At 40.7% G+C, this 27600-nt stretch overlaps 1 protein-coding gene across 2 annotated transcripts; it reads left to right on the top strand.

Annotated features, from left to right (window-relative positions):
* The first annotated feature begins 1566 nt into the window (after nt 1-1566).
* On the top strand, nt 1567-26762 carry lima1a (LIM domain and actin binding 1a). Of its 2 annotated transcripts, none has more exons than XM_034202628.1 (11): nt 1567-1937; nt 3962-4154; nt 6115-6160; nt 9053-9466; nt 20183-20249; nt 21603-21697; nt 22157-22243; nt 22371-22422; nt 23376-23440; nt 23636-23769; nt 25055-26762. In XM_034202628.1, the coding sequence occupies exons 2-11, from the start codon at nt 4030-4032 to the stop codon at nt 26115-26117; spliced, it is 2148 nt and encodes a 715-aa protein (XP_034058519.1). In that variant the 5' UTR covers nt 1567-1937; nt 3962-4029; the 3' UTR covers nt 26118-26762. The 2 variants fall into 2 exon arrangements, with proteins under 2 accessions (XP_034058519.1, XP_034058520.1); XM_034202629.1 differs by having other exon boundaries at nt 1574-1937; nt 22157-22222.
* Nucleotides 26763-27600: the final 838 nt, after the last annotated feature.

Raw genomic sequence — 27600 nt, 5'->3', positions numbered from 1 at the left:
GTGTATAGCCTCCCTGATATTAACTTTCAGGACACTCTGTTTTGTTCTTACCTCCTCCCTATTACCATCTCTAAAAGCCCTCTTCTTTGCATTCAGGATGGCCTTGATGTATTTGGTTACACATGGTTTGTTATTTGAATGACAATGCAGAGTCTTTGCTGGGACAGTGCCGTCTACACACACTCTATGCAGTGGACGATGCACTCAGTAACCCAATTCATTTCCATTTCACAGGCCTCACAAAGTGCATGCCGGTCTGTCACCCCAAAACCTATTTTTATATGACAGACAAGATAAGTGTTGTTCTGATTGCCATGAAATCTGGGTTTAGGGTGATCTGCTGGTCCATGGAGTGCCGCAAAACCTGTTTCAAACCAGATCTCTAAACCATACATGTTCATCCCCCCCTGTTAAGTTATAATGTCCGATAAAGAAAACTAGACGTTAAGCCGGAGTCCTCACTACTTCACCTATCTACGCCTCCCATCTACATTACCATAGGTTAAATAAAGGTTTGAGAGGCTTTATTTTCAAAAAGCACAATAGCTACAGCGTAATTTTTGGAATAAAAAGAAAGAAGACATAAAACAGTGCAATCGACATAAGTTGCAATAATATATAAAGAATGTTCCTGTTGCCGTTCTGACACCTGAATTTCCCTTTGGGGATTAGTAAAGTGTATCTTAAGTAACACAACTCAAAAGGTTTGACACTTTTACACCCATAACCTTAAAGTGACCAATACATACCATTGCATATTTGGGGTTTTTGGACTGTTACGTTAATGAAGACGTCACTTTGGAGGTTGTAATTTGGCTTTTTCAATGTTTTATGATGTTTTGCAGACCAAAATCAATTATTTAAATCAATTAATCAAGGAAATAATCCACTTTTTCTACATAGTCCACAACAAAATAGTTTTTACTTTTTTCTCTTCTTATGTTGCAATATTAGACTATTACTGAATTTTGTTGCACAAACCTGGGTTGTACAATAACAACAAAGTCATCTTATATTTCCTTTGAATCTATTTTTTATGCTGGCTTGATGGTATGTTTAACCAAAATGGTATACACTAAACAACCACCATGTGTAACTGTCAGTGTGTCTCAAACAAAACAATGAAACATCTGTTTTTCTCAAAAGATGTATGACTGTAATGACGTTTGCTCAGCTTGTTTTTCTGACACCTTATGACCCACATGTCATATGACCTAAATCCTCCACCCTGTTAAAGTCAAGTTAAAGAAACAACCCAAATCTAAAAGGTGTATTGTAAAAATATGACTTTAAACTGAATAAATGCAACATTTTTGACAGCCTCAGACAAACAAATGTGCACCAAGGATTTGACAGTCACCTGATAAAAATCACACGTTTGTAAATGTATGGAAATATTTGGGATAATCTCCACATATTATCCAGCATATGTGGAGTTGTTTTTAGACGTGTTAATGCAGACACATTTTACCCTCAAGTAGCATCTCATGTTCTTTCTCTACCCCCCTTCCTTTGTTTTAGTGCAGTCATCCAGCATTGTGCATGAGTCACATCCTCTGAAGTCCTGACCTTGTGAGAAAGTAGGCAGTCAGTCAGTCAGTCTGTAGTTTACTCAACTTCCAGGAATCCAGAGTGGGATCCCCCTCCCCCTCTCTGTCCTCCCCCTCCTCCCTGTCTGCCTTGTTGGCTGCTCGTCTCACATGCCTCCAGCTGCTCTGAGCTCACGCTGCTGATTGGACGAGCTCCTACCTGCCAGGTGGAGGTGAATGCTGCTCCTTTCATTGGCCGGCAGGAGTTAAATAGGAGCTCCTCCTATTTCCCTGTCTACTCAAAAGAAAAGGTGACAGCTGCAGAGGAGTGAAAAGGAGAAGGAAATATACAAGTAGCAGACGACTGACACACACATCAGGGAGGAAGAACAGCTGAGAAAGTCACAGGTAGGCATTTTTAAATTATGACATCTTCCTTTTTTACTTAAAGTGGATAAATGTCAGGTTTCTTTTGATGTATTTTACCATGTGTTTCTTTGAAGTTTGAAATCATACATCCATGATATCTTATCACCTCTTTGAAATCAGGAAACTATTGTCTTCTTTTAACCTCGGGGGTAATTTTATGGTGATACTGAGGACCTTTTGTTGCCTTTGACACATGACTTTTAAAACTTTGCATGGTCACTTTTACATGCTGCTTTGTTTGTAATCTAAACCTTGTGACAGGAGAGCTGAATCGCACTCTGGACAGAGTCACTATCATGCTTCCTTTTTGTCTCCGAGACAAGTTGTGATGCCAAGTGTGACAGCGTAAAATAGAGATGACTGAAGTGAATCTCAAACAATCGCTGTTGCCATTCTTTCAATGTGATTTTCCTCCTTTTGTCATTTAAAAATGTTTTTGTATTTTAATTCAACGAGCCAAACTATTTTCAAATTTGGTTCAGGGCATTTAAATGTATATCTTAATGGAAGAAAGTGGTTAACTAATTAATTAAAGGAGGCAAAGATTGAGAGCGAAAGTTGCCAAATTCTTGTGCTTGTAGAAAATGAAGCAGATAATCCTAATTGGGGAACTCCCACAGTGGGTTGTAATTGAACTAATCACATATGACACGCTGTGGGAGGGGCCAACATCTCAAACAAAAGTGACAAACGTTTAATGGGTTTGGCTTGTCACATGACACAATCTGCTGATCTCTTGTCTTTTAAATTGTAGAACATGTTGAAAAGTAAATGTATTGATACAGAAAATAGCTTTATCATGAATTAATCAAATGCAAAGTACCTTCCTTGTTAGTTAGTTAGTTAGTGCAGATTAAAGAGCTTTCTGACAAACTGGAAATAAAACAGAATAAATTGAGACTGTGAAAATATAAATCGCTAAAAATGTGCGACCAATGCAATTGAGATACTAAAAACTATGAAAGTGTATTAAATTAATTTTAAAAGTGAAAAATATGAATAATAAAACAAATTGTGACATTTACACTTGATAAATAAAATCACAAAAAGAACAACATTTTTCAAATTGGATGATAATATTACAAAATAAATCTAATAAAATAATCCTGCCTGCTTGAATAGCTAGGTTTTTTTTAAAAAGCAGTGATTTCATGCAGAAATGTCACATTCTCTGTCATAAATGTTTCTTGTGCAGTTATTTTAAAACCCCCAGTTGTTGTTGAGTACTCTTACACAAAGGAAACAGTGTTGTAGAAACTAACGAGGCACGAAAAGGCACAATAGTCCACCTGCTGGGTGACGTGGAGGCCGGAGGCTGTGCCGTCACCGAGCCGCTCGTCGGCCTCATTGTTTAATTCATCCGGAGCGTGTATAACTCACAGATGACAGTTACTTATTTATTACAAGCTGAATGGTCTGCCGCGTGTGTCTGCATGCCCTCGGCCTCAAGCCTCTGAAGCAGGTAGAGACATGTGTGTGTTGTGAAAGTGTGTGTGTGTGTGTGTGTATACAGGAGGGTATATGTTGTCCTGCAGGGAAGGTGTCAGTTGTCTTGCTGCTAGTCGCCCTGCAGGCTCAGAGCACAGGGAACAGATGGTCGATGTCTGCGTGACGCGCTCTATTGACTTTCTGACTCGGAAACTGGGTGCAGGCTGCAGTGACAGTCATATGTGGCAAAAATATTGATTTCTGAGTGAGGATTTGTACAGAGGTAGCAGTCTAACTGGGACATCTGATTTAAAGCATGTTCAACTACAGACAAAAGTGAAGAAAAACGTGGTAGGGCTCTTTTTTAAGCTTGTATTTAAGTATTCCTTTTAAGCATTGCAAGGTGTCCTGAAAGGCGGCTCCAATTAAAATGTTTTATTATGACGCTTTATGTGCACATAAAGGGTGTTTCTGTCAGCTTAAACTCTAGTCTTAACTCCTCAAAAGTGCAGAGGAGGAAGGGAAATCATCTACTTCATGTGTTTAATCACTTTTATTTTTCGTGTCCTTTTCAGAGTTACGACGTGTGTTCCTGGGAGACTGCAGAGACAGATTGATAGCTCAGACTAGACGTACAACAAAGATGGCCTCCGCCGCTCCGTTCAGCCGCAGACCGTGGGCGTCCCAGTCGCTGAGGGTCACCGCCAAGGAGCTGTCTATCATCTCCGCCCGGGGGAAAAAGAACGCCATCGCAGAACGCTTCTCAAAGTAAGTCTAACTTTAGCTCTCTGGCTTTGACCACGAGGGTCATTAATAATTCACCAGCAGCCACTTTGGAAATGAGGTCACGGGGCTTCCTCGAATCACTTTATTGCTAATCAGCTGTTTTTAAGTTTCCTCTTTTCTGTTAGAAAGTTACACCATCAGCTCAGTCAGTTCTGGCTCACAGACTTTGCCGAGTTATACTGATGATTGTATAAGAGAACCATCATCCAAAGCTTTTGCTCTTTCACTTGATAAACAGATCAAGTTACTTATTTGTCAATTGAGAAGGTGACATAGGTCCTCTCTACACTTTCTCCCTCCGACCACTAGGAGTTAGTACTGCTCTGTTTTCAGGGCAATACATCTTACAGCAGGGGTCTTCAACGTTGTCAGGCAGGTGAAAAACATTCAGCTGGAAGACCCTCTACGACCTACTCATACCCTTGACTTGCATGTTAAACAATAACATGTAGGGCAGCCTTTAGTGCAGTGTTTTTCATACCAAGGACCACTTAACCAATAAAAAAACACTCGCGGACCACCTAACTCCACAAATATCCAAAAACACATCGTTTTTTACAAATCGCCTGAAAATTGTACAAACAAGTGGCCACATGTGTGATGAAGGTGTTTATCTGGGCTATATCATGCAATTGAAAGTGAAACTTAAGCTCGCTCCATTGCGGAGATATTCCCGCGAGAGTGCGGAAAACTTAAATGTATTTATGTGACATTTTACCAATATACTCACGGACCACTAGGGGGCGCTCACGGACCACCAGTGGTCCGTGGACCACACTTTGAGAAGCACTGCTTTAGTGCCATGTGTAAACGTACTTGTACAAGCTATAAAATAAAAATGGGCTGCGTTGTACAACTAGTCAGCCGCGTTGTACAACTAGTCAGCCGCGTTGTACAACTAGTCAGCCGCGTTGTACAACTAGTCAGCCGCGTTGTACAACTAGTCAGCCGTGTTGTACAGGTGCTGGACAGGGATTCAGCAAAGGTAACTAGCTCACATGATTGCACAAAGATTTTATTGAGAATAAGAACACTTTTTTATGCTGTGTGGGAATTAGGTTTTGTGACAGTTGCACCATTTTAGAATAAAAATAATAATTGTTTTAAGTAAAATTGTGCAATAAAAGCTCTTGTAGCCACTGGGACACGGCGTCATAGGAACAGGAAGTCATGAACGCATCATCAAAGTTGTGTACACATTTTTTTTTTTTAACGATTACAGTAACAAATGAGGAAATGTGTAAAGTGTATTTTCAGACACATTTTTATCACAAAATGAAAAATGCTAAACCTTATCAAACAACAATGAAATGGCGGCCCACATCCAATAACTTTGAGGACAACTTGTTAAAGCCCAATGGTTTTCTTTTCTTTCTCAATGCGTGTAAGAAATGGTTAAGTTATTGTGTTCAGATGTATATTGAATATTATTTAGAAACGGCAGGACATTTGTCACTCAATCTGTGAAATGCATAATCTTGTAACATATTCTCAAAATATACTGTTACATTTAAGATGTGTTGTAGTCTCACCTAATGCGATGAAACTCGAGTCCCCTGATGAAAGGCTTGATCGGAAAGAGAAAAAACGTTTTAGATATTTTGGTAATAATTGCAACTTTCTTGTCAAATACTAAAAGTTTTTCACTTCAGATCTCACTTTTCAAATTAAACGATTACAGAACATTTGATTGTAACTTTGATATCGTTTTGAAGCAGAAGTGAAACGTAAACATTGAAACCACTTCTCACTTCCTTTTCCTGCTCTGTATCTCAAAGTGGGTCACATGTTTTCCGTTTGTAATGCATGACATGATCTAATGTTTTCGGAGCGAGGATACTTCATGTTATCTTTCTGGGTGTGTGGGTTCAGCAGCAGAATGTGGTGATGATTTGACACTAAATGTTCTCGAAATCACCCTCTTCCTCTTCCTCTTTCTCAGGTACCAGATAGCAGCAGAGGAGGGAAATGCAGAGAAGAAGAAAGCGGTACGTAACTTTAATTTAATATTAAATATGTCTGACTATACTAATTCGCAGTGGTTAAGGACATATTCAAATTCTTGACCCTAGTAAAAGTATCGATATTACAATAAATCGATATTACAATAAATCTAAAAGCCCTGTGTTCGACTGAGTAAATTGGTACAGCATCAGCTATATGTACTCAGGATATGAAGTAAATGCAGTATAAAAGTACTCTATACAGAAAGGATACCATATAATAGAGCTCCCAATACCCTGAAGAACAATATGTGGTTTGAGGATATATTAAAGGGTTGTCTGAATTTTAAGATTCTATATAAATATTTGTTTTAAAGGCAAGTAGTGTTCTAGCTTATTGTGGTCCTTCTCCCGTAGTCATGCAGGTTTGTAGGGGACATGACGGTTATTGAGAACAAAAAGTGTCTTTTTTTTAATCAAGAACTGGTATCAGGAAGCAAATGACTCGTAGAAGATTAGCTTGGGCAAAAACGCCTCCGTAATTCACAAGCATATTAATTTTCTCGCCAAATGTTTTAGTTTTACTAGACTTTCATAAGGTCACTCTTGGAAAGGTTAATCGAACAGTAATGGCGATTGAAGCAATGTGTTTGTGGCTGGCGTATTTGTACATAATTTCAGCTTCTTTATCAACAGTTGTGTAGTTCAAAGACATTGTACACCCTTCATCTGTATTTCAAATTATATATTTGGTACCTGGTATGAAGTTTGTATTCCTCATGATTGTAGGGGTGTGCACATTCAGGCTCACACACTCTCCTGTTGCTGTTATGGCAAGAGAAATCCCAACTTTATTATTATTATGGCACGCAGTTTTGTAATCACATCACAATCCAACCTCAGAACGTCTAATCGGCTACAAAACACCTGCATGGACAGGCTGAAGTTTTATAGTTATGCGTCATATTTTATTAGATCATAGGTTTTTTTTTTAATGAACACTTGAAGCAATTGGTTACTTTCAGACAGTTGTAGCGGAGTTAAAAGTACAACATTCTCAATGTAATAAGTGAGTATAAAAAGTAAAGTACCTCAAAATTGTACTTGAGTAAATGTACTTGGTTTCTTTTCACCACTGGTCCTTCATACTGGTGCTTTGTTGCCTTATAAGGCTATGATGTAGAGTGAGGTCACCTGCAGGTAAACGTGATGACGGCGTGTGTAATTTAACCTACTGTCAGAGGGGGGAGACATAACATCTGTTTTGAAGGTTTAATGCATCTCATCAAGTGGACATTCTTATTTTTTAAAAGGGCTTTTAGGTTTCTTGCTCCTGTAAACGAATGACTGTTTTGTAGCATTTTCCTGGCATTCAGAAAATAAGGAAAATCATAATCAAAGTATATAAGTCGGGGTAGGTGTTTCTATCAAATCCATTTCCTAAAACAAACATCCAAGTCTTATCAGGAGATTTTTTATCCAGGTTTAGCTTCTTTTTGAGCTTTGTATGAATGTTTTTTGGTCCGGCTCACACTCCCCTTTTACCCTTTCTCTCATTTCCTGAACTTATTTTCCCTCCCTCACCCACTGTCTCTGGTTCTGATTTTCTCTCCTCCCTCCGCCCCCCTCACTCCCTCTCTGTTTCCTTCCCCCGTGTTGCAGGAGGGGGGGTGGGCCGGTTACTTCATGCTGCTATGATCACTTCTCAAGGCGCTCACATCTGGGACAGCTTGTAGCCGGGCAGCACACACACACCCACACACACATTGATTTTAAACAGACAACCCACACCGGACAGCCGTGTCTTCAGCGTCTCGCTCAGGTTTTTACTTTCTTCTGTGGTTTTTCCTAAAGTTTCCCAGCTTTTTGTTCCGTATCCAGCAGATTCAGGTTTATAGACTCGCATGCTGAGCAGCCCTTTGTCTTTTGTTTCTCCCTTCTTTCAAAGGTGAAAGTGTTTGCTTGCATTATTTGCTGACAAAGTTGTGTGTGTTTTTGGCTTAATTTAGAAGTGGGAGGATCAGGTTGCATCAGTTTGACTTTGATATAAATCATTGAAGCAACTAAACACGACTTTTCAGAGAGCAGCTACTCGGTGGGTTTGTCTGCTCTGACAAAGCTTTAACAGAAATAGTGAGTCATCCAATTTAACTTGTTGGTATGTGACTGTTTGTGTTGCTGGAGGTTTATCTTCTCACTGCTCTGTTGAAATCATTTATCCAAACTTCTTACATGCTCATATACTGCACATCTGCATTAGACTACTGCTGTTAAGCAATCTTAACTATTTTCATATATCATGGATAAAAGTTAACTGAACATATCTGTGGTTTAGGATTGTGGGTCAGACAAGCTGAGCAATTTCAAAGACCTCGCCCTGAGTGTCAGGGAAATTGTTGGCAACATTGTTCATCTACTATGCTTGGAATAATGTGTTTTTATTGACTGACACAATAAGATGCAACATTGTTAGCCTTTTTTTAAAGTTTGTTTTCAATTGCCGGAAAACTATTTTGAAAATCAATTGTCATTTTTCCAAAACATGCTAAACATTTTGATGTCACTATCAAATATGATTATTTGATACGTTTCTTAGTGGTAGTAAGCGAAGTACATTTAAACTGTTTCCTTGTGTTTCCAGTATATTGCGAAGTTTTTTGATAAACATTTGAGCCTTTTTAACAATTTTTTGTATATCTAAAGCTTGATCAATACGATCCGTCCTTATCAGGAACAAACGCATACTGTAGTTCATTTTAATTGAATTGCCACAAGGATTCATTCACCGCTGAAAATGGTCTTGAACCAATGCAATATTTCGAGATTTGGAGACAAAGCCACTTTTTATTTTTGGACCCAGGATTAAAATGCATTTAGGGTAATGGATTGAATTTTCTCTGAGTGTAAATAACAGCTGAGTGTTTCTTTCATCTGCAGGTCACAGAACCTCTTCCCTTCACACTGCGCAGCGGGAATCTCAGTCTTTTAAAGAAACGCTGGGAACAACAACATCAGCAGTCATCCAGCCTCAGAGCCCAACCTCAGGCCTGCAACCCTCAGACCCTCAAACCTGCGCCCACATCACACATCCAGAACCACGCAGAGACCCTGAAGACCGCCCCACTCTCTCAGGACCAGGACATCGACCCGGAGACGCAGCTTCACTGTGAGTCCAGCTCCCACCAGCTGCTGTCGGCTGTTCCTGAGGATCTGATCATGGAGGAGAAGCCCAGCAGAGAGTCGGAGGAGCATCAGGGAGTGCCGGCTGAAGTACCCGAATGTGAGAAGCCCAGCGTCCCCCTCAACAGCCTCAAGATGATGTTTGAGAAGGGAGAGAACCTGAGCGACAAGGTGAGGATTCAAATGTAATCGTCGCACCGCACACACAGTGAATTTAAGAAATAGATATTTAATCCATCCTAGTAATTGGGGATAGTGGGCAACTATACAGAGCCTAGGGAGCATGGTGGGGGTCTGATGCCTTGCTTTAGGGCACCTTTCAAAGTCACCACTCAGTACTTGGTCCATTCGGGGACTTGAACCGGCGACCCTCCGGTTTCCAAGCCATACAGACTTACTAACTGCCACTCATCTCAAATATGATTGGGGGGTTTCTGTTCTTCATCTGCTGTTTGAGCATTTCCCTTTTATGTTCGTACATCTACTGCATTCATTCATTTAAAGCAAATATTGTCCTATTTTCCTTTCCTACATTTATTTGACAACATTTTAGTTACTTTGCAGGTTTACATTATTAATACAACATAGAACTCAACTTATGGATTCATATACTGGCAATATATTTTCATCTTGAATCATAATAACTAGTTTAAATAAAAGTCTGGCGGTCTTGGCACAAAGAGGTTAGAACCCTCCAGTGCTGTCATGCTGATAGTCACATGGTTCAGCATCATACACACACACCCACACACCCACACCCACACACCCACCCACACTCAGCTGACTTTTTACGTCTTCTCAGCAAGCATCAGTGGCCGGAGCTTCATGCACTGCGGGGCGGCTATTTGTGGAGCATAAAAGTTGAAGTATTTAACGTCCAGTCATGCATTGGCTGGAGGCATGTAACATGTAAAGTGCTGGAGGTGTGACACGTTAACAAAGGCCACGCTGTGTTTCCGCAACACAGAGCGTCCATTTACGACAGGAAGAGAACATTACAGGCCCTTATGAGGCGTTAAGAGGCAGTTTGAGTGTTCAGTGTGTTTAACTGAGGACTTTGTGTTGCGTCCTCTGAACTCTACTGTACTTTATTGATCAGGAAATATGACGATGGTTATTAAGGCTGCTAAGGTCAAGCTTTTGACTAGGGTCACATGACCGCTAGTCACGAATCCACACAATGATCACTGAACTTCTCGTAGCTCTAGGGTGTTTTTGCAACAATCGGATCATTTATTTGGTTTTTCTACAACTGTACCGTTTCGGTTCCTTTACAACCTTTTATAGATTAAAACATATCCTTCAGGTGTTACTCCTCTGAAGGGGTTAGGTCAAAAGACATAGGAGAACCACACATGTGACTCTCTTTGACTTTGCCTGACTGGATGCACACAAGCAGCAGAGCAGACATCTCCTCCTGCAACTCGGAGCCAACTCCCTGGGCTAACAAACTCCTAAAAAAAATTCTGCTCGTCCATTCCTGTAAAATAATTTTCCAGTATTGTCTGCCAGACAAACGGGCTCAAACCTCAACTATCACCAATCATGCATAAACCCTTTTTTTTTTATATATAAGGATGAGGATATTTTTGGCAAAGACAAAGACCAACAATGTTATAGTCCGTAGCTCTCAGACCCAAACCCCATTGGTTCCTAGTTGGAAAAGAAAATCAATACACCTCATGTACTGCAAAGCTACAGCCACACCTGGTTAGCTAAGCTTAGCCACACCTGGTTAGCTTAGCTTAGCACACAGGTTGTAAACATCTTTACCTAAAATGGCCCAATAGACTTTCAGAACTAACACAATCTATATGAAACTCATTAATGAACATATAGCCTAGCATCAAGTTTGTTTAACCCGGTCTAATGCCTAAGTGTAAAATTGATTAGTCATAGTTTTAATGGGAGCTAGGCTAGCCTTTTCCTCTGTTTTCAAGTCTTTGTGCTAAGCTTACTGGCTGTAGCGTGGTATTTACTGTACAGCTATAAGACAGATGTCTTATTCGTCTAGTCAGTTGGTGATTTTAACATCCATGTTGACAACCCCCAGGACAGAGGGGCTAAAGAACTGTTTTGTGTTCTTGATAGCTATGGACTGACTCAGCATGTGACAGAGCCCACCCACAATAAGGGGCACACTCTGGACTTAATTATCTCAAAGGGTCTGAATATCTCTGAGGTTGTGGTGACTGATGTTGCACTCTCTGACCATTCCTGTGTTTTCTTTGAGAGCTCTATTTCTGTTCACAAAAATGTTCAAAAAGAGGTAACCACAAAGCGATATTTAACTGAAAATACTAGGGAAATGTTTACTCAGAATTTTTCTTCCACACTTGCCCCTGCTAACATCTCAGTAAATGAGCTAGTAGATCATTTTAATTAAAAATTTTAAAATGTTATAGATGCCATTGCTCCAACTAAGGTGAAGTAAGTGACTGGGAAGAAAATATCTCCATGGAGAAAGGCCATGACCGTGAGAGCAGAAAAAAGAGTGTCGAAAAGCTGAACGTAGGTGGCGAAAAACAAATCTCCAGGTTCACTTTGAAATCTATAAAGAGAGACTTGGCCTTTATAATTTGGAATTGAAAAATGCACGACAGTCTTTCTTCCCTGACATCATTACCAAAAACAAAAACAACGCACGTGCCTTGTTTGCTACCGTCGACAGACTAACTAACCCCCCAGTGTCAGTCGCCTCTGAATTTCTATCCACCAGGGCGTGCAATGATTTTGCCTCCTTTTTCACTGACAAAATTCAGACAATGCCTCTGCATCAGGAACAGCAAATGTGTTGTCTCTGTGTCCACCTAACATCAATTCAGACATCATGACACAATTCCATCAGATTAATGATAAAAACCTAGAGGACATTATACAACTTCTGAAATCCTCCTCCTGCTGCCTTGATATTATTCCAACAGGATTTTTCAAAGATGTTTTTCGTTGCATGGCCTCAGATCTACTTCATATAGTAAACAAATCTCTTCACTCAGGTATTTTTCCACAGGCCCTGAAAACTGCAGTCATTAAACCGCTCTTAAAAAAGAATAATCTAGATGCTTCAGTAATGAACAATTACAGGCCCATATCAAACCTCCCATTTCTAGGTAAAATCATTGAAAAAGTTGTTTTTCAACAGTTGAGTAAATTCTTGCATTTTAAATAGTTGTTTCGATGTGTTCCAGTCAGGCTTTCGTCCAAACCACAGCACTGAGACTGCTCTTGTAAAGGTCTTTAATGACATCCACTTAAACACAGACAGTGGCAGAACTTCAGTGTTAGTATTATTAGATCTCAGTGATGCGTTTGACACTGTTGACCACAGCATATTACTCGACCGACTGGAAAACTGGGCGGGACTTTCGGAAACAGTTCTGAATTGGTTTGAATCCTACTTAAAGGACAGAAACAACTTTGTTTCTATAGGTAAATACACATCTGAGATGACAAATATGACATGTGGGGTTCCTCAAGGCTCCATCTTGGGGCCTCTTCTCTTTAACATCTACATGCTACCACTGGCTCAGATAATGAAGAACAACAAAATAAGTTACCATAGCTATGCAGATGACACACAAATTTACATAACAATTTCACCAGGAGACTATGCTCCAATTCAAACACTGAGTAAGTGCATTGAACAAATCAATGACTGGATGTGTCAGAACTTTCTCCAATTTAAACAAAGATAAAACTGAGGTAATGGTTTTTGGAGCCAAGGCAGAACGTATAAAAGTTAGCGCTGAGCTTCAGTCTGCAATGTTCAAAACAACAGAGCCAGAAATCTAGGTGTAGTCATGGACTCTGACCTGAGTTTCAACAGTCACATTAAAACAGTTACTAAATCAGCCTACTATCACCTAAAGAATATATCTAGGATTAAAAGACTAATGTCACAGCAGGATTTGGAAAAACTTGTCCATGCTTTTATCTTCAGTAGACTCGACTACTGCAATGGTGTCTTCACAGGTCTCACTAAAAAATCTATTAGAAAGCTGCAGCTGATTCAGAACGCCGCTGCTCGAGTCCTCACTAAGATTTCTAAATACTGCTGCTTGTTTATAAAGCTTTTTAATGGTTTAGGCCCAAATTACATTTCTGACCTCCTGCTAAATGATGAACCATCCAGATCTCTCAGGTCTTCAGGGACTGGTCAGCTTTCTGTCCCCAGAGTCAGAACTAAACATGGTAAAGCAGCGTTCAGTTATTATGCTCCAAATATCTGGAACAAACTCCCAGAAACCTGCAGGTCCGCTGCAACTCTGACTACTTTTAAATCCAGGCTGAAGACTTTTCTTTTTGCCGCTGCTTTTAATTGAACTATTCACATCTTAAACTGCACTGTAACTTTTATCCATGTATTTTTTCTTTTAATGTTTATTTTATTAGCTTTTCTTTTTAATGACTGATTTTAAATGCCTTTTTCTTAATGTCTTTCATTTTTTGTAAAGCACTTTGAATTGCCTTGTGTTGAAAAGTGCTATATAAATAAACTTGCCTTGCCTTATCAATTATCTCATCTTAAAAGATTCCCCAAAATACTCCTTTTTAAAAAAAAATAGTTTTCAAACTTGAATAAATTGTGCTTGCCGCTATGAATTAACACACATTTTGGATGTTCAAGTGATTACTCCAGCAATAAGATGGCAAATTGATTGATTAATACGTTTATTTCGAACAGGTAAAATAAATAATTACAAAACAAAAATGTTGCAGTGCATAGTCATGTAAGAGAAATCAAAACAAATGACATTCACAACAACAGCATTAGCAACATAAACAGTCCCACATCTAGTGTTTGAAGAAGAGTGAGAAGAAGTATAATTTATTTAATCTCACCCCCTTGTCCCTAAATGATTTATTTATAATCGGCAATTATTATTATTAATCTGCTTTACCTGTTTGACATATATACATATATGTACATACATAATATACACATAATCAAACACCTTCCCCATCCCTGTACCTCAAAAAAATAATTTCTCTGTATTTCCTCTTGAACTGGTTAATGTCTGGACATCGCTTTAGCTCCAAATCACAAGACTATAAACTTCAGAAAACGTTAAAAGCTCCCCTGAGACCCAGTACCAACAAAGGAGTGGTTATTGGTGAAAAAAGAGATGTGTCGTCAGAATCTAAAAAAGAAAGTGCTTTTCTAACACAGACGTTGTTTTTTCACACTGACCTCCTACAGTATGTGGGAATTTTAGAAAGTGAGATCAAGGGGCGCTCGAGGGAGTTGGAGAGACTTTAACTGCATATTTGTCTTTCCAAAGGAGGGATTGTTTTAGGGGAATCCTCGAGCAGTAATACAAGATCTTTACAGTTCTTTTACAATAGCGTCCACTGTGGCTGGGGCTCGGCCTTCTTCCTCTTTGTTGAACTCTTATTCTCGCGGCAGATGATGTAATGTTGCGGCTCATGACTGCAGACAGCTGATCTTCAGACCGTCTCCCCCTCTGGCCATCAAAGCGCTCCCCCTTCCCCCCCGCCCCACCTCATTAATCATCCATAGTGTCCACTTTTCCACTCATTGGTCCTATTTCCATTCCCTTTTTTTCTCTCATCCCTTCCTTCTCCTCCTTTACCGTGATCTCCTGATATTCCTTTTGTTAACTTTATAACGACGCTGCTGCTTATTGTAGGCAAAAATCTCCATTTGTGGAAATCCATCTATTCATGTTCCCCTGAGGATGAATACTATTGATTTAGTTGACCTTTCTTGTAGCACCATCACGTGGTCTAAGTCTGTTGTTCCGAGTAAAATATCTCAACTGGATAATGGTCCAAATTGGTGAACTCTAACAATCCCCTCTGGATTAACTGCAACAATTTTGGTGATCCATTTTAAGGCTGAATTTGTATCCGCCCAATGCTTTGGTATATGACCAAATACTCTATTAGCTTATGCCATTCACATCAGGGATGTTCTTGTGACTAATTTCCCTTTTTAAAATGTGTTTTTTAAACTTGGACAGCAGTCCATGGTTTAAAACCAGCAGGATCACAATGTATTCCTGTTGTGGCTTTTACACATGTCCTATGGGTTTGGCTGCTCTTCTTGCAGGTTAACATCCACAAGCCTTCACTGAATGTGGTTAAACATTGCTCTTGTAGCATGGTCAATTTAAATGCCAATTTATTTTGAAACCATCTACATACAGTACAACCTAGCAAATGGAAATATTGCCAAAACGTACTGGTTATTAGGGCTGCTCGATTATGGCAAATCATAATCTCGATTATTTGGGTCAATAATTGATATCACGATTATTAAAAACGATTATCCATTTACTTTGAAAACAGTATGTTTTTAACAGTTGATTACCCTGAACTTTAGGTATAATTCAACTGAAAAACCGTTTCATTTGAAAAGGTAATAATACAAAAATAATCGTTTTATTTCGATTACGTTGTTTTCGTAATCGTTGCAAGCCATAATCGTAATTACGATTAATTGAGCAGCCCTACTGGTTATACTACAAGTCTGTCAAATAGCCCCAATTCCCATCAGCTGTACTTTGAGCTTAATGCTATAAAGCAAATGCTAACAACTTAAATTAAAACGGTGAACAGGTTACACATTACATTTGTAAAACCCTTGTTTATTAAAGTATCTTTATTAGCATTTCAATTGTTATCATTTCCTGCTGCCAGGGTGTTAACAGAGTCGTATTCTCTAAAGCCCCTGTGATGCACATTTTTGATACTGGGATACATAAACAAAAGAACATTGTAGTGTTAGCATTTAGCTGCAGCCTCACAGAGCTGCTAGCATGGCTGTAAACTCTTTTAATTATCTTCCCCCCCCAACCAGTATCTTCGTAGACCCCCTCCCCTCTAACTCCCCTCCTCGGGCCGAGCAAAGCATGAAGTCATGAGGCGCTCTGAAATTAATTGACCCCTCAGCCTGCTTTCCTAGAAAACCCCTCCCTCTCTCCCGCCGACACACGGCTCCCCCAAATTCCCCTCCCTCTTTCCTCCCACTGTCACCCCCCCCCTGCACCAGCTGCTCCTCCAAAAATGACTCCACCCAGACCGCCTGCCGCTTTATTGTGAAGCTGGGGGACAATAACTGCACACACCCACCCTGTATGGCACACTTTGCCCCCCCCTCCTGTCACCGTCCCCACCTTTTTTTTATCAGGACACGCCCCCCCTGTGAGCAGCCTCCCCCCCTGGAACACCTGCTCCCTGTCGCCTCTCCTGTTCCCACCCAGTCTCCGTCCCCTCCTCCCCTAAAACCATCTCCGTCTCCCCCGCTGTAAGCCTGTCTGTGCCTCCTCTCTGCTGCCGGCTTCAGTCATACGATCCGTCCGAACCGGCTTCCCCTCCCATCTTTCTGCCGACTCTTTCGTCCCCTTCATCTCTCCGCTCGCCTTCACCAGAGGTAGCTATGGTGTTTCCATTCACTTTAAATACGGGGTTGATTTTTTTCTCTTTGTTTAGCTTCTGCACAGGCGCCTGGCTTCCTTACGCTGAGACACACCGTCTACTTTGACTTTTCCTCTCTGTTTTTGTTGACTTAGATTAGTATGTTTTCTCTGCAGCTGAAAGAGGCCTTTTAGTGCCGCGGCTGCAGAAGTGCCTGCATTGAAAGCCTAATCAATGGCTGCTTTTGAACTGTGTGCGATAACTTTGATCAATATTATTATTGTTTTAAAGGGTTTCATTTATTATTTGGGTACTTCACTCTTCTGTCTTTGTTTTGCTTAATGTAAGCACATCCTATTGTCTTTGAATAGTGTGTTGCCGGTGGTGGGTTCAGGGACGGGTGGGGTTATTACTGCAAGTCAGTCTGTAAGGGAGCTTTAATGGTATCAGGATTAGCAGGAGATTCTTTGTCTAGCCGCTGATCCAGCCTCCTGGGACCTGCATGGGCCCGGCTGCTTGTTTACATCTCCCCCCTCACACATATGTTTACACCCCCTCCTCATGTACACACACATGCATGCAAACCAGCACCCCTCTTCTTAAAAACTGCACCTCCGGTCTGTGGAAGATAATCCACCCTCGTGGATTGATCTAGTCTTATGATGACGACGTTTCTTTTGTCAGGATGTGACTATGTTCACTGGAGCCAGAAACTCTGAGGGTGCTCATACTAATATTTATTATTTATGCTTGCATGTCTATTGCTTTCCTGAGTCTCAGATTACTTCATTTGTTATAGTCTGGTTTATTATCTTCTCCTGATAAAAGGATCAAAGTTTGGTTTGGGGTTAAAGCTGCGATAATCAATGTTTGTATTTTAAAGGGGCCTTTATTTTTGTGCATTTTACAGTTTTCCCTTTCCTATAATGTGTTTGTGTGCATGTAAATGGTCTGCAAAGGCTTTGATTGCTTTTCGTAACATAGTGACCTCACTATGTTACACTCACTTTTCTATTGGCTAGCGCTCAAACACATTTTACTTGATAGGCTAAGGGGCGGGACATCTCTAATGTGGTTGATCAATCACAACACAGCCGGCCAGCTAACCAATCAGAGCAAACTCTGGTTTCAGACAGAGGGTGAAAAGAGGTGCTGCAGCACAGACGGTATGAGAGAAATACAGAGCTTTTTGAACATTAAAGCATGGAGACATGTCCCAGTAGAGATACAAGAATTAACCTGATAATGAAAATAATAGGGCCCATTTAATATTGGATGAATTGACTACATGTTTGTGGTCAATTCAACAACTCTAACTTTTCACAGAGCATTAACACAAGTTCCCCTGAGCCCTAAAAAGCGTTTTAGCCTCTTTCAGCTCTCTGTTTTGGTTTTACAGCATCAACTTTTCTGCAGGTTTCGTTCACTCAAAACCTTGTTTTATGCCACAGCTGGCTGCTGTTTTCAGCAAAGATAAGCCTCACTACCTTCTCAGCACTAAACTGGAGACACGGGGTGTTTCTCAATGTCGAGGAAAGTAGCTCCAGAGCCACTATTTCAAGGATGCTACGTCATCGAGTCCCGCCGAAGGACTGTTCCAATGTCCAGGCTCCTTGTAATTCTACCGAGGCCGGCGTACTTCGTTGTGGGACATTTCGAGGCTGCACATGTGTATCCTCCGCAGTCTTAAAATCCCCACAATGCTTTGCGCACGGACCAATTTCCAAATATTTGGTGGAAATCGCGCTCCATTTTAAGGCGGGGCTTCGCATATGACGCACACCTGTTAGCCTGTTCCACCATTCTTCGTTTTCCGAGGCTAGGAAGGATTCTTGCCTCGCTTCTGAAGCAAGTGACTCGGAGGTACATGTGCTACCAAGCAAGCCTCCTCGACATTGAGAAACACCCTACAGTTGGCGATTAGCTGGTGAACATAGTGAAGCATTAAGCTCATTGGTTCCTACCTGAAGAATCAAAAGATTTGTTTTTGTTAATTTCCCAAATGAGTCTGACCTTGATTATACCGACGTGTTTCTGAGCAAGGTCTGTCACTAGAGGGGTTTTCACATTTCTCTGTTCATAAGGGAAACTTATCAAAAGTGTTTTTACCTTTCTTAAACTTGTCTGAATCTTACGTGCTGTTTTCAGTCTTCACCTCTACATCTGTTTTCTTTTCTATCGTCAAATCTTTCACAACTCTGACCTGCTGCAGCCTGCAGACTCTGAGCCTGTCAGGACGCAGAGGGCAGCTCAGGCGTAAGGACCTGGAAATAACATGACACTGAACAGTGGTGGAAAATAAAGTAATGCACTTAAACTTACCAATACAACTTCACTAAAACATAAATGTATTCATTACCTCAAGTTAAAATGGCAGATATTGTTAGTTTGGGAGAATGAATTTAGTTGTTTGGAGACTGACAATTATAGTCTTCCTTTATTACAATCAATAAGCAGTAATAATTAGGAAAACTAAGTTAATGTAGTTGTAAAATATGTTCGAGTCATTCTAAAAGCACTTCATGCTTTTTTCTGAATGAAGAGCTGCAGCTACTCTATGGCTAATGTATACCTTAAGTATTGGAGTGTATGAGTATGCAGAAAACCATTTTTGATACTTTTAGTATTCGTCTTCAGTATAACACTTTTACTGAAGTAAGATTTTAAAAGTATAACCTTTACCCGTGAAGGAGTACTTGCACACTGTGTATTCAACCACTGGCACTGAATCTGTTTTCACAAAAGGGTGAAAACAGATTGAACCTTTTTGTACATTTCCGTGGTGAATCTGTTGAGCAGGTGAAGGATCTGAGATGTTTCTCACAGCCTGAAGGCTAAATGAGTTGAAGCGTTATCTGACTTATCGTGTAATCTTTACCGTAGGATGTGTGCCCTCATGTTGGCACGACTGTCGGGAGGAGGAATTACACTTCTGTGATGTTGAGACTTGAATGTAACAACAACAAATGCATTCCTTTTATTTGATATAATAAATCTCCTATTATTTTTGTAAGGGATTCACATGGTTGTGGCCTTACATTTTGAATGATGCATCTTCAGAGATTGACGGGACACACCCATGAGTTTAAAGAAGAATATTCTGCTTTACTGTCTTTTATAGATTTCAGGTGTATTAATGGAGGGTCTGAACTACAACGGATGAATGAGTTTGTTTCTTGCTGTTGTTGACAGACGGTGTCTGTCTGAGGCTCCGTCTCTTTGAGCTCATAAAGGGATTAAAGTTGTTTGGTCGTACACACACACACACACACACACACACACGTTCTTCCTCTACACTCTGATCTTCCTGATGAGCGGTGTTTATCACCCGGTTGGCTCTACCAGTAGACATGTGAGCTGGCTCAGAGTGTGTCAGCAAACTTATATGTGTTTTTGGAGGTCATGCAGGACGCATTGGAGCTGCTTTTTTGTCCTTTTGACTTATTTTTAAACCATTTTTGTCTGACAGTGTGTGTATGTTTGCTTCTTGTTTGTTTCGTTCTGCAGGGGTCCAGAGAGCAGCCGAGAAGAGGAAGCCTCGGTAACACCGCCAACATGGACCAGCTACTAGGAGGTACACATTCTGACTTTTCTTTAGTAGTTCTTTGGGCATTTTGTAAGTGTGTGTGTGTGTGTGTATATTTGTTTAGGTAAAAAGGAAGGAATTAAATGTAGAGAAAGCTAAATGGGGAAACATGCGAACAAATGTCCCTTTCCAGCTTCAAACCGGAAACATGTAGCACTTTAACAAATACAAATAAGATTTATTTATTTTACTTTATTTGTTTTTTCCTATTTCTTAAGCTGCTAAATGCCCTTATGTTCACCAGATGTATGCCAACTGTCAGTCTGCTGCTTGCTTCTGAGCAGGTTGTGTACAGTGAGTTTTTAAAGTGCATTTTCACTTTCCTGCTTTGGCCAAAAACAACAGAGGGTCATGAGGGTGAACTAAACCTGTAAAGATATAGCTTTAAAACCAAAATAATGAGCTAAAGGATGCTAAAACATTGAATGGAGCTCAAAATGGCTACCTGGAAACAAGATGGAAACAAAAACATGGCATTGACCTGAAAATAAAAAAGAAACTGACATTTTAAATAAAAAGCTCTGTGATTATGCTCTAGTGACCCATTGTTAACATAACAATATTGATTATAGCTGCTTCTTTAAGACAAATGGATATTCTTTCCGTCAAAGGCATAAACATCCCTGAATGCTCTCACATTCACAAGCCTTCATCTGCACACACATTGTTAGGCCTCTCAGTTTCTTCACCATAACACGCTGTCGTCCCGCCTTCCTCGGGATGGATTACATCCTTCCCAGAAGTGAGCGCTGCACAAACTCTGGTCAGCTCCAGAGAGCACAGGAAGTGAGGCAGACACCCCCCCCCCCCCCTGCACACTGCACCCCACTCCTGACCTCATGTTCCTGACCACAGCCTGCATGACTAACCATCTGAACCGGGATGGGTGGAAGTGTAGATCCTGAACAGAAACATATTCTCTTCACTAAGAAAATACTTTAGTGTCGGCTCAAGACTGACATTTTTCCTGCATCATACAAGCTCTATTTAGCATCGAAATCACTGAAGACAATATGTTTAGATACTTTGACTCACATTTGATCTGGGATTTAACTCCCTATTTAATTTTAGGAGTTTTAGTTTAAGCATAAACGTGGGACCCTGCATCTCCTATCTGATTGGGCCTCAGAATCCATCAAAAAATCACGTTAAAGTTAAGATGCTGTTTTAACTAAATGTGTTCCTGACGTTTTCTTACCAGTTTGAAAAAATCGGCTTCAAACGAGGTCAACCGTGATGTATAAAACATCACATTTTGTTTTGCTCGGTGTGATTATGTGTTGATAAAGTTTGAAACGTTGGCATCAGTTTTACCTCGTCAGTTTTGTGTTTTTGTATCAGATGGAAGTCTTGCAGAGTCCACGCCTCTCCGGGACAGGATGGCTCTTTATCAGGCGGCCATCTCCAAACAGGAAGTCACGCCCTCCTCTGTCAGTGTGAGTACTCCTGTCAGACGAAACAAAATGCATTTCATCAGTTATCTTTACTGGAGAATTGTTTCACACTCGGTACTTCTAGTTATGTAAAAGTGTCAGCATCCAAATTAACTTAAAGTACAACAAATAAAAGCTTACATTGTGTAGTAAAAAAGATGTGTACTTGAGTGTCTGTTCACCAATGCTAACTGATTTGTTAAAGGGACACTCTTTGATCTTCATAGCCTTATTTTGATATGTAGTGCCTTTTTTACGTTTCAAGTGTATTTATTTTTTATTTAGTTATTTACAGCCTTATTCAAATGTATTAGTTTTATATTTTATTTGTATTCAGTAATTTTAGGCAATTTTCTTTCATATTTAACTTTTTTTTTTTTTTTTTTAATACAGCTTAAAGGATGAGTTTGTGATCTTTTAAAGTTACACTGAGTTCAAATGTTTTCTTTGTGATTCTCTCAGGGTGATCAGCAGGACAGTTTCTGTGGAAAGCAGAAGGAGAACGTTCCTCCGTGCTCTCTGGACTTGGTGAGGAGACTTATTAAAAATGTGATTATAAAAACGTAATATTTCAGACATGGTGGATGTGTCAGTGCATGTCTGTAATTCCTGTCACATTGTAACATGTGATTGCTTTGCCCTCGTTTATAATCTTCCTTTCTTTCCCTTGTTACAGAGTTTAGAGTGCGAGGCAAACGGCAGGAAAGGTTTTACCTCCGAGAGCAACGGTAATTCACTTTCCTGTCTTGATCTGACCTCAGATCATAGGAATTCTCCCCTAATGAGAACGTGGCGATCGCTCCGTCATTACAGCAGATGTTTGTGGGGTTAATGGATTTTAAGCGTCTGAAGTAGATTAATACAAAGAATCCAGTGTTTCAAAAATGCCAGAAACCTGAGTTATTTATAATTAATATAACAACTACAGTGTTTCTTAAATGAAGTCATGAGTACACAGAGTACTGCAGTGGGTATGTGAGATTTTAAAACATTTTATAATTTAAAATATAATGGTCATGCTCAATTGCTAAAATAATTAGACTATATTAAGTTTAATTAACACATTTAAGTTAGATAAAACTCATTCAATCGTATTTTTTCAATGTAATTGTTAACAGAGGTAAACCGTCCACTTCCAGGGAAGCCAGTTTCAATATTAAATGAAGAAAGTGTTGTTCAAGTGTAGCAGAAATGGCGCTATGAAAACAGAGGAAGAAATTATAAAGAAAAGAGAAACCGAGCAAAAAAAATAAACCGTCCATTCAGGTTTTTTCAAAATAAGATTTAGCTGGAAAGCTGCAATCCTCCCAGTTAGTTGGCATGTTTTGCAGGCAGAAATGAGCGACAAGTTGTAAGCCGAAACATCAATGTTGGTAAAATAATTGGTTTGCAGATAATTTATTGATTTATTCTAACATAAGAAATGTAGCATCAGGCGTTTGCAGCACTGCATCGTACCTCTTTTAATATAGGATCGTTCTTTCTACCAAACATGTTTTGCAATGTCCGAAAAGCTGTTTCAAAGGGAGCTCTGAGTATCTAATAAGTTTAATACACATGTCATTGTACTGTATGTGTAATCTATAATTGTATGAAACATGAATTCAGCTCCATCTAGTGGTTACAACTTGTCAACTCCTTTTCTTCATACTAGTTTTTTTTTTTTTAAATAACCCAACAGGCTCCACCAACGGCACTCCTGTATCCTCCAATCAGAAAGACTCCGCTCAGCCCAAGACCCCCAAAGTGAGTGCTCACAGGAAACTACCTTTGTGACTGAAAAATGTATTTGAATGTTAAATGGTTTGGCTGATTTAAAGCTAATATACCTGCAGGATTTTGGCCATTCTGAATGTGTATCCTCCTGATTGAGAACACTTTTTGTAAGTCGGCTAAATCAAATGTGTGAATGAATTAAATTGACTGTTTATGTGTGTGTAGAACTTCCGGCTGCCTGTGAGGGAGACGTGTGTGACGTGCCTGAAGACGGTGTATCCTCTGGAGAGACTCGTGGCCAATCAGCACGTTTACCACAGCTCCTGCTTCCGCTGCTCACACTGCAGCACCAAACTCAGGTTAGGACCACACACACACACACACACACACACACACACACACACACACACACACACACACACACACACACACTCTGACTGTGACTGTTTCTGAAAAGAGACAGAGCTCATATTATTACACTGATGGAGTGTACAGACCATTTAAAAATGTCCACTTACCGCAGTGGCCCTGCTTTGATTCCAACCCGTCTAATCTCTGAAATAATGGGATGGAGTACTTTGTTGATCCAAATTTGGGAAATGTTTGCGTTGCAGCATCATGAAAAACAAGGCAATAAGAGAAATTAAGACACTAGAAATAAACAATTCAAAACATTTCTGAAATAACATAGCATTAGCAAAAGTTACAAAATATACATGTCGAAATACGAATTTCCAGTAACAAAATATATTGCAGGAAATTGATTACTCAATATTACATTGAATATAACTGTAAAATATCAGTGTTTCCCACAGAATTTGATTCTATTTGTGGGGGCCCCGCACCGCACCCCCCCCCGGCAAGAAAAGCCAAAGGCCCTTTAACCAATTTGTGTTATCAAATAAGATAATACATGCGAGTTCATGGCTACTGTAGACAACGTTCTTGTTGCTCTGTTGCGTTGTTAATGAGTGAAACACACGAGTTGAGGATCTGTGGGGTTATTCTCCCAAAAATATAATATACAATTTACAAATTAGGCATTTAGCAGACGCCTCATTCCAAAGCGACTTACAGTGACCAATTACAGGGACATTCTCCCTGGAGTAACCGAGGGCTAAGTGACTTACTCAAGGGCACACTAGTAGTGGTTTTCCAGGCAGGATTTGAACTCACAACCTTCCGATCATCAGCCCACCTCACTATTCATTAGACCACCAAAAAAAAAAAGAATTAAAAAAAATAAATCAATGTATGGGAAACACTGATTATACATTGTCCACTTATCAGCCCACCAAGTTGGGTACTTTCATTGCATGCATCCCAGGTTGCAATATGTCTGCCCTGCTCAGTGTCTTTGCTGCTAGAAAATAATGTTTCTCCTTGACTTTTGGCTTAGTTGTAAGTGAAACAGATTTGCTGTCATTTTCGTTTGAGTGTGCACTTCCTGGAAAGTAAATGTTAAATCGGGACACTGATTGTTGCTGATTTGCTGCTGCCTGAATCAGTTTGTCTGATGTTTTACTTGTCAGATTCACAAAGGCCATATAACTACACAAACAAATGCATTGCTTGATGGTGGTCATAGCAGCTTTTTGCATCCTCTAATCATGTCTTCTTTTGTATCTCCCCCCTCCTGGTTAGTTTGTTGAACTACGCCTCGCTGCACAACAACGTCTACTGCAAGCCGCACTTCTCCCAGCTCTTCAAGGCCAAAGGAAACTACGACGAGGGCTTCGGCCACCGGCCCCACAAGGAGCTGTGGGAGAGCAAAGTGGAGAGTGCCGAGACCTCTCCTCAGCCCAAAGCCAAGACCCTGAGCCCGGAGGAGGAGGAGGAGGAGGAGGAGGAGCGCCCCAGTGTGGAGGACTCCCCGCTGGCTAAAGTCAACGTGCTGACGGCCACCATGGAGGCTCTGGGGCAGGGGGCGGGGGAGAAGTCCGACAGACCCCCGGAGGCCCGCCGGCTGAAGATCTCCTGGCCTCCTCGCACGGAGCAGGAGGAGTCGAGCGGCCGCAGTGGAGCCGCCACAGAGGAGGGGTCCCCAGGGAAGTCTGTCAAAGCAAAGTGGCCCCCAGAGGAGGATTCAGTTCCTGAGCAGCCCAAAGAGGCCCCTTGTCTGCGCCGCACCTCCTCCCTGAAGGAGCGCAGCATGCCCTTCACCCTGGCAGGACACACTCCAGAGGTGAGGAAGACGAGTCCTCCTCCTCCTCCTCTTGGCGACGACAGAGATCTGAGTCCTGAACCTGCAAGCATGGAGCTGCATGATGGAGGTCATCCCCCCGCTGAGGAGGTCCTCATCAGCTCAGGAGGAGGAGGAGAAGAGGAGGAGGAGGAGGAGGAGGCTGAAAACATGCCGGAGCAGAATCTCACCAGAGAGGAGGAGGACACCCCGGATGAAGAACCTGAGGACGAGGAGGAGAAGATGGAGGAAGAGGAGGAGAAGATGGAGGAGGAGGAGATGCCGCCTCAGAAACGGGAGGAGATGATCTCGTCTCCTGAAGGCGAGGTGGAGGCCAGTCGCTCCTCTCAGGATGTCGGGTTCTGGGACAGCGAGGATAAGGAGGCGGAGGATAAGGAGGCGGAGGATAAGGAGGCGGAGGATAAGGAGGAGGTGCAGCAGGAGGAAGAGGAGGGGCTGACGGTGGAGGATATGATCAAGAGAAACCGATACTACGAGGAGGAAGAGGAGGCAGAGGATGTATAAAATGACAACAGTGGACACTCGGAGGACTTTCCTTCTTCTTCTATTAGATGTTTTCTTCTTCTCTTCCTAAAAGAGCGTTGCTGTGTGAACTCTACTGAACTCTTTGTGCCTCTTTCTGAAACCTTTAAAGCCATTCCTACAAGAACGTTTTTACAACACTGTCGCTCGGACATCGTTTGTTTTTAAATGTAAAATATTTAAACTTACGCCCCATGTAATGAATATTTTTATCCCAAAATGTCCAATGGTTATGACACGGAACTATTTTTGTGTACTTTTCTATTCTCATTAGATGCCTCTTAATCTGGATTGAAACTGCTGTTTGAGTACCAATGATGTGGGATTGTTACAGCTAACGTAGCTTCTAAACGGAGTCACTTTTAATAATAAATCCAAAAGAAGCCACTGTTTTAGAAAAGCCAGCCCAGCACTTTGATCTGTTACCATTTTCTGTGAAGAAAACATCTTTGTCACTTTCTTTTCTATTCTTTATGTACATGTTAAACTCAAAACACCTTTTTTTTGTTTTACAGTTCAAGAGTTATAACTGGATTTGAATTATGTTGTACTGTTTTTTTTTTTTTTAAAACCAGGGGACCAAATATCCTAGATTACTACTGTTTAAATAAATTGTTATATACAAAATGTTTCGTCTTGAGTTGTTCTTGTTTAACTCGGGAAGGATGGGAGGACTTTTATAGGGTGGCTAAAATCAGTTTTCCCGTCGTAATTATAACTTCAAAGTTGATGTGAAACTGATTATGCCTTTTACGTTACTTGTTAGACGCTTTTATCCAAAGCGACTTGGGCAATCCCCAAAGGAGCAATTTGGGGTGAAGTGTCTTGCCCAGGGACACAACGACATGCTGACTGCAGAGGGGTTTGAACCTGTGACCCCCTGGTCCGAACACCAACGCACTAGTACACTGCGACACACGCCTTTATTGACCTGAACACAGCGTTAGATGTTCAGTCGGCTCTATCATGAGTCTCTTGTCCTGTAGTGTTTTATATAGTTTTGTTGGTGCATGTAAACGGTCTGCAAAGGCTAAAATCCCAGAGTTTCTCTCCCACACATGCAGGTTTAATGTTTAACATGTTCAACGTCTTACTTTAGCCGGCAGCTTGCTAACATTTAGCAAAAAACAGATTGATGGTAAGGGGATTTGTTATGCAGGATTTTATTTGGTCGTAAACTGCATTGGATAAATAAAAAAATGACGCGTTTATGGCGCTGGAGTATGTCAGAGGGACACATTGTTAAATTGCATCATCTGGGCCCAAGAGTTCAAAGCTTTTAATCTCAATCAGATCCGATCAGATTTTGAAATCCCATTTTTTTTTTTGTGAACCAGGATCAGACAAATCGGCCAAATTTTGTCCCTGGAGTTCAAAGCAATTCAGGATAGGATCAGTCTGATCCAGATTACGATTTTTCAAGATGACTAGATCCTGAATATCAGTGCTTTAATCCTACCGATCG

This window comes from Gymnodraco acuticeps, unplaced genomic scaffold (assembly GCF_902827175.1).
Source record: "Gymnodraco acuticeps unplaced genomic scaffold, fGymAcu1.1, whole genome shotgun sequence".
In the NCBI taxonomy this organism is placed as follows: domain Eukaryota; kingdom Metazoa; phylum Chordata; class Actinopteri; order Perciformes; family Bathydraconidae; genus Gymnodraco; species Gymnodraco acuticeps.
The sequence above is the reverse complement of the archived record's forward strand: the minus strand, read 5'-3'. Positions and strand labels throughout refer to the sequence as shown.

Coding starts and splice junctions, on each gene's coding strand:
- lima1a (XM_034202628.1), top strand. CDS start 4,030: ATGGCCTCCGCCGCTCCGTTCAGCCGCAGACCGTGGGCGTCCCAGTCG. Junction 20,250..21,602: donor CATGGACCAGCTACTAGGAG/GTACACATTCTG, acceptor TTTTTGTATCAG/ATGGAAGTCTTGCAGAGTCC. Junction 23,770..25,054: donor CACTGCAGCACCAAACTCAG/GTTAGGACCACA, acceptor CCTCCTGGTTAG/TTTGTTGAACTACGCCTCGC.